The sequence below is a fragment of the Annulohypoxylon maeteangense genome, assembly GCF_022496945.1.
Source record: "Annulohypoxylon maeteangense strain CBS 123835 unplaced genomic scaffold GGS22scaffold_21, whole genome shotgun sequence".
Classification (NCBI taxonomy): domain Eukaryota; kingdom Fungi; phylum Ascomycota; class Sordariomycetes; order Xylariales; family Hypoxylaceae; genus Annulohypoxylon; species Annulohypoxylon maeteangense.
In genome coordinates, this window is record NW_025953268.1 from 89,407 (window position 1) to 100,915 (window position 11,509).

General features: G+C 46.5%; 2 protein-coding genes across 2 annotated transcripts; both read left to right on the forward strand.

The window, feature by feature from the left end:
* Positions 1-5,141: 5,141 nt before the first annotated feature.
* On the forward strand, positions 5,142-8,136 carry GGS22DRAFT_173184 (uncharacterized protein). The gene is made up of 3 exons (XM_047962885.1): positions 5,142-5,805; positions 5,885-6,049; positions 6,111-8,136. Exons 1-3 carry the CDS (start codon positions 5,743-5,745, stop codon positions 7,707-7,709), a joined length of 1,827 nt encoding a protein of 608 aa, XP_047814870.1. The 5' UTR covers positions 5,142-5,742; the 3' UTR covers positions 7,710-8,136.
* Positions 8,137-9,579: 1,443 nt separating this feature from the next.
* GGS22DRAFT_173188 (TPT-domain-containing protein) lies at positions 9,580-11,469 on the forward strand. Its single transcript, XM_047962886.1, has 6 exons — positions 9,580-9,943; positions 10,002-10,069; positions 10,131-10,136; positions 10,191-10,408; positions 10,481-10,888; positions 10,953-11,469. The coding sequence occupies exons 1-6, from the start codon at positions 9,885-9,887 to the stop codon at positions 11,382-11,384; spliced, it is 1,191 nt and encodes a 396-aa protein (XP_047814871.1). The 5' UTR covers positions 9,580-9,884; the 3' UTR covers positions 11,385-11,469.
* Positions 11,470-11,509: the final 40 nt, after the last annotated feature.

Here is an 11,509-nt window from a genome sequence, read left to right on the forward strand (position 1 = left end):
AAGAGCGGTCAGGGTATTCGAATTAACCGCGCGCGGTCTTGGAGAAGACAGCTCTCTCTAAAAAACCGGTTGCAATAATTAAAATTTGGCGAGATGGATGATTAAGATGAGAGACGCCGTTCCTCGCTCGGCGGTTCAGTCTTACGACATCTTCGTCCACGCCTCGTCACAACGGGTTATACGGACGCCGATCGGTTGTGTTTGTGTGCCGGTGTGCTCTCTCTCCTCTGCGTGCGGACTAGATTGCCAAGGCCTATATATGTGGTGATATTTGTAGTACATAAGAAGGAATTAGGTCATCGTGCGTCGCCGCGCGCTCTATATCTCGCGCCTAATATATATATATTCCAAAATTAGAGGAGTCCCGGTCCTTACTTGGGCGGGATATGGGGAGGTCCCTACATGCCTAGCTTCATGTTAATTACCTACCTGCTGTGTGTGTTTTCTGTGCGTATGGATGTACCGACGTATGGATGTATGTATGTACGTAGCACATACATTACAGCTGCCATGTGGAGGGCCGGGGTTGGTATCTCCCTTAGCTGAGCCCGTTGTCCGTTCGCCGCGTGGGGGGAAGCGATCCCGAAGTTGATCTCTTCTCCGAGCCCGGACGGATATTAACACGGAGAGTTGCACTACCTTGGTCTCGCTGCATGCCATTTATTAAAGTGCCTCCGACACCGTTCCTCGCGAATTCGCTCCAGGAATTTCTTGCGTTTCTTTTCTCTCGCCCTCGTATCTACCTACGTAATTTCTCGACGACGACGGAGTGTTCCTTAGTCTTCTACTCCTTACTCCTTAGGCTTTAGCCTATGGTCTGCACATGTCCGTTTTTTCTTGGGACGTAGTGGGCCACCGTCACATCGATAGCCACCTAAGCAAGGGAGAGGCTTAGGAGAACATTGGCTTGGGAGCGCCGGATCTCAGATAAAGGGTTGACTTTTTGCGTGATTGCGTCGACCCAAATCCAATATTTCAGTGCAGATGTTACCCAACCGTGTGGGCTTCAGGGGGCGACCCTGTGAGTTGAAAGTTGAGGAGGCAGTTCTAGGCTGTTTAGTCAGGTCAGAGACAGGAGACCTGATGTGATATCGATCAGCACGGCATCTATTCTGCAACGCTTTGCATGTTCTTCGCGTGAATATTGTTCGAGCACATTGAAGTAGGATATCCTGAATGTGTGAATGTGTTGACCATCACGCCGTTAATTTGAGCTATATTTTCTCCGCCTTGCTGTCGACGATCTCCACAGAATTGTTCTTAATATGGGGATGATGCGAAGGAGTGGGGATTTTATCTTTGCAACTATCCTAGAATATGGAGTTGCGGGTGTGGTCCGCGGTGGGGTGGGCTCTTCGGATTGTAGTACTTTCGTTCGCTCTTCTCTTGACCGATTCTTTTTTTTTCTTTGCCATGTACCAAGGGCCGGCCCGTTGTTGCAGTTACTTCCAGACATTCCGTGTAGAATAAGCAGGGCATGGCAATAGTGCGTGTTACTGTAGCCATTGGGCTTCCCAAGTATTGTTGAAAGGAGGAAATCTGTGACGGAATTTACCGCAATAATTTCACCACCCCCTTGTTTCTCATCATGATCTGTCTCACAAGCTGTACATAAGCCGTGTCGATGTAGATTCAATATGCGCGCCAGCATGACTGCATAAAATGGAGGAAGCAGAAAGGATTTCGGATGAAGGAAGAAGTCATTTTAGACGTATGTCAACTGCCTACCAACCTGCCGAATTCGGACGCTCTCGAAATCCAATTAGATGACCGAGCGTGATCCTATCCAGGAACGACTGTCTATGAGGGCCGAATTAGTTATAAAAAACAAGTAGTAATATCGGATTCTACGTAACGTTGAACAGGTTTTTGGCTGAGCGGCATTATTGAAAAATGCCGTCTATTAGAGGGACCTGAGACTAATTATGGCTTGCAAACGTCGTCTAGTCAGACTTGTTAGACCGGGCAAAGAAGATGAACACCGGGACGGCTTCGGTGCTGATGTGCATAATCCTTATGCAAGGAGCAGAAATCTTCGCTAAATCGCCACTATATCGGTGTAGAGGCTGTCTTTAACTGGCCGAAGGCGGAGGTGGAGGACATCCACAACAACGAATGAAATATTAGGAGCCTCAATTGTAATATCTAAACTGTCTAAAGTGAGGTGAGACGACTGGACAGGCAGATAGGTATGTAAGATAATCTTCAGCGTTACTGCAACTTAGATTTTGATAGAGTATATTATATCTACTCGGCATGATTGGGAACTTTGCACTTCCAGGGCATTGACGTTACAATAGGCCGATTGCTACACTACCATCACTATCTGCTTAGGTACCTGGTATTTGTATTGTACATCGTCATAGTTAGACACTGGATCTCACAAACCTTATCGTACTCGCAAATTGAAGCATTGGACCGTGGTCTCGCTAAAACCAACTTGCTTAACCTGCCTATGCACTTGAATACGTCCTAACACGCCGAACAGGGGGCCGATTGTAAATCAAACTTGTATCGCTTTTGATCTAACAAGCTGACGAGTTGTCCGTCGTGAATTTGAAACTTAGGACTTCGTCAGTTTTTTCGGTTTCTTCGGTTATCATAGGAAGATAAGTCGGTTTCGGCTTGCCATAACACAACATTAGCCACGTACTACTCATCAAACCAGGTACCTGGAGACATAGTTGATGCTCTTCCAGAATAAAGTGGTGTGGCTTGGCCTAGAACCTCTGATTTAGCATAAAGGTGTTGAAGCCACGAAAAATACGACAAAGCCAGAAAGCCAGAAGGCTTTAAATCTCAACGGGAACGTTAGTGGGGTATTCAATGATTCCAATCCCCCCTTTTTTTTCTTTGAGAGTGCGGGGGCTATTCCGATGATTGAACCGTTCTCGATGCGGTTTTACCCCTGATCCTTACCAGGATCGCCCCCTAAGAAGTCGGTTATCTTCCCATGTCAGACTGGTCCGTCAGATGACTAAAATAGTCTATCGCTTCTCTTTGCTTTTCTTTATGCAACTATTTCGTCCCATCTATATGTAAACTCGATCGACCTATTACAATGCTTGCGTATCGAGAGATAGTTAGCATAGCTAGACTCCATCCTGAGCGGGCTCTAAAATACTAGGTATTAGATCCTTATTTGTCGTGGCCTTGTGGGCTTCTAGAACAATGGTAGAAAACTGCAGTAGTGTATTTTTTGTAGCCAAGCTTCTGCACTGCGTACATCCGCGGTTGAACCTATCCATTAAGGACACCTTCTGGCTTGGAATCTGGCTGCACCGCTACTGCATACACATACAGATGGTAATGTCAAGTGATCCACCTTCTCTACCAACATGTACATGCAAAACACATGGGCATCAAACTAGTTGCAGAGAGCTGATTGAGGAACGGTCCAATAAAATCGCGTCCCCCTGCACTGGCAAACTTGTCCGTTGTCAAATCAGGGTCAAAGCGTGCAGAAGACTAGTAGTTCACAGCTTCTCTAATAGGGTCAAAATATTCCGTACATGACCAGAGAACGACGAAACCCCCGAGACGTTCGCATTGCTATGGTGTTCCCTGATAGGGGTATTGAATTCTTTTTGTTGATTTTTAGTGCGGTGGCCGCATAAGATGCGGCCATCATTAGGTACGATATATGTTTGGTATGCTGGTATGCTAGCATGCTGGCATGTATGTACGGTATATACCATAGCACCATAGCACGGTATGTATTGTAGTGGATTGCGCATTAAAACTAGCGGTGGAAGAGTACCCCTTTATTCTCGAATCGTTGGCCGGTGCTTCGTAGGTATCAATGGATTCTCTTGAGCGTATTTCGCCGTTCAACATCAAGGCATTCTCCACCTTGCTTCTCGTATATCGAGCAATCTTCTCATTCACGTGCGCTTCTAGACGTCTCTTTGAATTCGGCCAAAGAATATGTTGATTGGTAAGGTAGTGGGGTTTCTTGAGATGGATATGATTCCATAGGAGGAGATTTTTTCTTTAAAAAAGAATTAGTGATCCGGTTGTGGGCTGGTGGCGTCTGGATTCGCAAGTGATTCTCCATATACCTCCGGGCTATACCACTAGCAAACTAGTAACTATTACCTGGCAGCCTGGTAGCTATCGAGTAGTCTAGTCACTGGTGCCCTTTTCATAAGTGTGACCAGCTTGTCGGATACAGCATTAAACTCATTCACTAGGCAGACTTGGGACGAAACACACCACTTTCTGCGGAGTATATCCCTGTGTCTTCATCCTTCGTCTCTAGCTGAAACCACTTATTTCCATGATTGAGGTTCGAATAGGTGACAATGATTGGATTTTGGGGGCCATTGTTGTTACTATGACATACAACATCGGATGTCTATAGAAAGCTAGTATAAACTGCCTAAGTAATATGCCGAATAGTATTATTTTGTCTCACTTGAATAAAAGAAGAGCCGGAATAGTTAAAGGCATAGGAAATGATGGCAAATTATGGTATTCTGTGGCATTGTCGCATAACTTTCATACCCGCTAGCTCCGGAAATAATACCTCGATTCTTTGCTTGAACTAGGTAATAATAACTAAACTCTGAGATACGCTACTCCTTACTAACTATCACATGGCAATTAGTATAATTGCATGCCTAGTAGTGTCCGATACCTAGTATACGGCTTAAAACTCAATTGAGTTAGACTTTATTATTCTATGAGATATATCCATTGGAATGGTCCGATATACCAGGTTGAAGTATACTAGATATCATCATTTTACAGTTTATGTCTGTCTCACCTACATTTATGCCTCTATCATAAATTGTCATAAATGTCATAAATGACCTTGGTAGTTCCCCTTGATTACCCAACAGACAAAAAGATGGCAATTACGAATTACGTAGACAACTGGGTTTGTATGATAATTTGCAGATCTTGGAAGGTGCGAAAGTACCTGGAAAAGGCCCCAGTCGACCCTGACAACTGACAACATTGAACCCAGAGTTTCCCGTACTCCCCCTGCCGCATTTTCGTGCTACATCTGGGCATGTACAAGACCTGAGTACGACGGTGGTACAGTACCTGTAGGCACCTATTTAGTAGTACCATAGTATTTTTATTACACTACATGGACCTCACTAGACTCTACAGGGAATGCGCACCCAAATGACTTGCATTAAAAATAATTATTAATTTCTTAGGGGGTCCTCGGCCCTCTACCAAACCGTTACAACGTACCTGGGCAGTCTACAAGTCCACGCTAGCATAACAAGCCTCGTCTCGTCTCGTCAGCAACATTGAATGCTACACTTTACACCCATACTACTACTACCCGCTACTCACCCATTAATCCATTCACACTCACTTCTCTTCTAAATTCCTAACTCGCCACCCCTTCCATCCGGTTGGCTCTATCATATTTTGCAATTACTTTTGCGACGGGCCAATTGAGTGTGCGATTTCGGTAAAAAGCCTTGAAAACCGTTGTCGGGAAGACCCGAGTCTTCCTCTCTTTTTCTATTTCTTGTCAATGGGGTTTAGCTGTTTGGCTTTCTGCTTCTACTAAAATACAAAACGTACAAGGAAGACAGTGTCTTTCTCTTACTTAGCCATCCGCTTTCTTGCAGTATGCTGCCTTAATCCTTAATGTACCAAGTCGATTTCACACCCGACCTGTCGCTTGCTGTGCGCGATCGTACAGACCAAGCTGCGGCAGAATCCCGACGTATCGCGCAACCTGCGCCGTAGCGACGACAAACGGCGCAATCCAATATGGAGGGTACTCTACTGGTTCCCCCAGATAGGGGTACTATAATTGGTAGAGCCGTATGGAAGGTAATCATAGTCCATCCTCTCTGCGATGCGCATCTGCGCTCTGTGTATCTCACTCCCAGTATACTAATATCACATTTAGCCTCGATATCTCGTCATCGGCCCACAAAGGGATGCTTTCCCGTCGAATACCGGCTTCTCTCAGGTCGCCGCTCGTATCAAGGACGCTGGCAGCCGGTCATCGAAGGCACCGCTGCCTCAAAGGCCGCAATCGGATGCCATCTATTTGTCGATATATAAAGCTCGGGTAGGAAGACCTCGCGTGACAATTTCCCCTAATTCATATTGAAGGTTCTAACGCGATATAGGATGACTGGGAACCAGTCCAACAACACTCGATTGCGTCTATCACTGAATCACAGGTCCAGATGATTGCCCACCGCAAGCAAGGACCAGTACTCCCGACTCTTGCTATCCAGATATCGCCGGATCCTGCCACTGACAAGTTGCGAAAACGCCGTTCAAGCCGAACTGCAGGTCTAACTACTACTAAGGATTCAGGTCCGACGACATTGTGGTTTCGCCTCGGCGATGATCGTACGTATACGCTAGAGGATTGGTCCCGTTACATACAATCGATAATTCAGCCCGAGATTCCTGGTCGACATCCCATAAGTCCAATTAGCCCGACATCGCCGACCTTCATCAACCCATTTGCACCCTCCGTGGCCCGGGATTATGCAGCTACATCGAGTGGTAGCTCCTCGAAAACACGGAGAAGGATGACTACTAAGTCGTCTCACCACACGTATGGATCCAGTCGGGAAGCTAACGTCCCTTACACATTCGCTGAGTCGGCTAGCATACGTTCCGGCCGTAGCGACATGTCGTCTTCCCACGCTAGCTCGATGGCTCCTGTTGCCACGACATACGCGACGCAGCATTATACAACAGTCCACCCTTCCGATCTTCCGTCACCTGCCACAACAGTTGGGGAATATCATGATCAATTCATCGAAGGATGGACATCTGCACAAGGACGGTCGTCTACTTTGAGTTCCCCTATTAGGGCCAGAGAGAGTATTGGTTCTTCGCCCGGCCAGTTTCTACCCAGTCTCCACTCTGGCTCCCCTCCGGCACCTCGAGAGACCATCTTGGATAGGGCCTTCCAGCTGCGGTGTATTCCAGGCTCAGACCGCGAGGTTCCAGGGGAGGAAAAGCTCAGTTCCATTGCTAGATTCGAAGCATTGATGCGCCAGGCGGAGGAACGCCAGAGGGCCTTCGAGAAGGAAAGGCCAACGATAGTGGGAAAGGAACCACTTAAGAGTACTTGGGAAGAAGATGAAAGTGAAGATGAGGGTGGTGCCGGTGAGGACGAAGAGGATAGTGACGAGGATGTGTTTGAACAGGACCTAGGCAATGATGAGATTGGACCGTCTGCGCAGAGGGCGCTCCACTTTATTGCTAACCGTCATAGCGGGAGGTCGCAATTGTCGCAGTCGAGTACCAGAACGGTATCGAATATTCAGGAATCGACACCAGTCATCCTCCGACCACATACCGCACATTCAAGGTTGCGACCGGCGGCTCAACGAACAAGCAGTCAACCACAGATCCCTGCAGCCGCGCTCGAGATGTCAGCTATCCCTAGTAGGGTGCAAGAAGAAGGTGTGACCCGACGAAACCACGAGAAACGTCACTCGACATCTGATGTGAAAAGACTGAGCTTCAATGAGTTCACTAAGCGATTGAGCGGTACTAGCAGTTTGTTGCTCGTGCAGACAAATACCAGCGCTAACAGCAGTCGAGGAAGTAGCGAAATAGACGGTGCTCAACAGTCAACGCCACCAAGAGTCGGCGCATTGAGCCCTAGAGGGGGAGCGTTATCACCGACCGAACGAGAAGAGCGCTGCCGGTGGCGGGGCAGCGTCGGCGTATTCGGCTCCAACGAAGGCGGATTCCTATAAAACAGGCACTCGCGTTATTGCGCATTCGATTCTTAGGCCACCGATGTGATCACCAGAACCTTGGCCGGGGAGTTTGGTCTCCCTCTGTATTTTGATACCACAATGTTTTGCTTGTTACGACCCGTCACGACCATCGCGCACGTGGCCAAATCCACGGCGCCACGATTCCCGACTTATGGGACATGATATAATCCCATGCATATTGAAGAAGTGTTCAGTTGAATTTATGGAATACAGCACGAGACGAAATATTTTCATTGAGAGAATTGTTGAACGAGGAAACTGTCACGATGTCTGAGCTGCGAGACTCATAATCTTCTGTCTGATATCCATCTTATTTTAGAAAATTTTTTGTTTGTTTCGCAATATTAGTGATACCCTTGGGCATCATGAAAGAATATACACCAGCCATTTATATATGTGCAAATTCAGGGTGCCGCCTCCCGTTCTTGTTTTTTGCCTTCATGTGTTGTGTTGCGGTGTGACGCCTCCCTCAGCCGGCATCTCATTTGTCTATCGATCCGGAATATTGGAGGCTGCATATGCAACGAGTCGCCCAACTCTAGTGCGGTGTACTGGGTAGGTGTTTAGTGCTCTCGTCGTACCATAGCCCCTCCCCCAAAACTGCATTTTACGCCAAGTTCTTTATCCTGATCGACGTGCGAAGTCAGGACTGATAAGCCCGAGTGAGTTGGACGAGAATCTTGATTGGGAATTATGACTATTAGACCGCTACTATTTTTCTTCTAGGCTACTTGAAAGCAAACTCGTGACTCTTTCATGAACCTTTTAGGTACGATATTCGTGATGATTCGTGGCGGCGAAGGCTTCTGCAAGAGCGGTGTCGCTCCGCATCGCTTCGATCCGATCTGGTTATCGGCGCAAGTGAGAGGGAGATCTAGCCGCTTGCATGACGGGAAGACGTCGATCACAAACGGAGGCTTGGAAATTGTTGCGCCACGCGGATGTCGGACCCTCTGCTACCGGAGGGGCTATAGTGCTGTTAGCGGCGCCCTCAGCCCCCAAAAGAAATTGGACGGAGTGCTGATGATTCCGACACCGTTGGTGAAGACGGAAACGTGCAGAGGAGCCACTAATCGAAGTAGGCTTAGCTAAGCTCCTAGCAAATTGCTCTGCCTAGATCGTGGCTCGATGCTGATACTATATAGTGCGGAATTCAAGTCTTCACTGACGGCAGTCAGGGACTCAACTTTTAAGTCCATTATCGAATTTGAACAGATCTAGCTCTTAGGAAACTAGTTCCAGCTAGTGGGTAGACCCCCAAGACACTCAAGAGCTACATGTCGTTAGGTATACTTATGGTAATGCCTTCAGTATTCGTATTGGCTATTAGGGATCGGCTTCGAGAACCTGGGCGCCAAATTTAGTACGTATAATATGGTAAGATCACTTGTAGTGAAGTTGATTCCTAGAACCTAGGTTAAATAAGGTACATATTACTTAGATCCATCAATTGCTCTTACATGACTATTTAAGCCTTAAGGTTTATGATAATATAACAACTTCGGGTAGGCATGTCTCTTGAAGATCTTCAAGTCCTACACTTAAGGCTAGTGCGGCAAGAATAGCACCGAAGGACTGCGGGGATTTGGAGTTCGTAAAGAGGTTGCTGGATCTAGGGGCTTTACCTAATTGAGTAACAGCAGTGCAGTACCGTACCAAGTAGCCTATGCATTAGAGGTAATTAAGTGGATTAGCCATGTGGGAAAGGGGACTTGCTCTATTGGCTAACCTTTTATAGTAATGATATCAGGGGTTCAAACTCGAATAAAGCTGCCCAGAGGTCCTATCGTGGGTACGTACCACTATGTCAAATCAAATCACCTCTCGCCCTCGCCCTTGCCCTCGCCTCAGCCTAACTTCGCGTCGTCGTTACTTCCTATAGTTTATTCAAACTTCATCTAAATATCTGCAATATGGGATCTAGAAACTCCGTGGCACAAGATCTAACCTTTTCATATTCTAGCATCGTTCATCTATTTCTTGGCTATGCCTTTTTGCTTATAGCACCTCTGAGTATCCCTACTCTACACGGGCAACATTCTTTATGACGACTTCCCATCATACAAATTTATAAGAATTTAAGGTCCATAATCATTCACTTCTAGGTTGAAGGTTGAAGGGCAGCGTCTCGAGACTCTATATCCTAGGTAGATGCAGGTCTACAACAATTCTGTTGTAAAAATGGACGTACCTCGCTATTACTACGCAGTGTAAGTTTCATAATTACCTATCTAGTATTCAAGATATCTAACTAATGGAAAAATATAGATTTTGGATATTATTTTCAAATGTCACCATTCTATTCAATAAGTGGCTAATCGACGATGCCGGCTTCCGTGAGTTATCTCCCGAATACTTACAGAGAGCCTCCGTGAGTTCTGACTAATCTATCTTTAGAATATCGCAAGTCATATTCCTGGCCTAAGACACTGGGTTGATTCTAACTACGATGAGTAGCCATAATATTAACATGTTGGCACATGTTCATCGCTACTCTTTTTACTCAGTTTCTCGCCCGGAAGACAACTCTACTCAACAGCCGCCATGGGATTATGATGACAGCCCCACTATTCATGAAAACAATCGTTCCCATCGGTCTCCTATATAGTGGAAGCATGATCTTTAACAATTTGGTCTATGTCCACTTAAGTGTACCGTTCATACAGATGTTGAAGGTCAGTGTTAAGCAACCGTACATCAAAGATACCTATCCTCTATAGTATGTTGGACACTTACAATGCGACTAGGCTACGGGACCAGTAGTTACTCTCATGGTTGGTTGGCTATGGGGTGTTGAACACCCGACCTGGTCAAAATGCGGTCATATCCTGCTCATCGTCTTCGGTGTCGTTATGGCTAGCGCCGGCGAAATCCAATTCTCTTGGCTCGGGATACTCTGCCAGGTTACCGGTATTCTGTTTGAATCAGTCCGTGTCATCATGATACAGTCTCTCATGTCAAGTAAGGGCCTGGACATGGATCCTTTTGTCCTTCTTTACTACTACGCTCCGGTCTGTGCCGTTACCAACTTTACCCTATCGCTTACTTCCGAATGGAGGACATTTGGATGGATACATATCGCAAAAGTCGGGCCTTGGATTTTGACGTTGAACGCATTCGTGGCGCTTTTATTGAACATCTTCAGCATTCTCTTAGTAGGTTCACCAATATTTATTCCTTGCTATACTGTATTTCAAGGGGAGGATTAACTGGCTACAGATTGGAAAGATGTCTGCTCTGATATATGTGCTTTTAAGCGTTCTCAAGAACATCCTTCTCGTAACATGCGCCGTGGCGATTTGGAACACACCAATAACCCCCACCCAGCTAGTCGGGTACAGTCTGGCACTTACTGGGTTAGGTCTCTATCAACTAGGGTGGGAACTAAAATGTGAGGGTACGTGCTATACGTTGGGGAATGTCACCCAAAGGATAACAGATCACTTGCGTGGGAGGGGCAGGAAACCACGATTACTCGTAGCAGCCGTGATCATAGCAGCGCTACTAGCCTTCGCGTTTCTGGGGAGAGGGCGAAGGAACTGGAGGGATCAGCCCGGTACTAGGGCCACACAGGAAGTCGGCGACCAATCCAACAGCTGGCTCGCATGGACTTACTTCAAAGATGTTATATTGCGAACTAGTAACGACTGATATTAGGAACTAACAGCGTGGGTCTTAGAACTAGGTTAGGTTTTTATACAGCGTTCTTAGCGAAATCATATTAACGATATACCCGTACCTTATCAATTATGAAAAGCTGCAAAGCAATACTAACT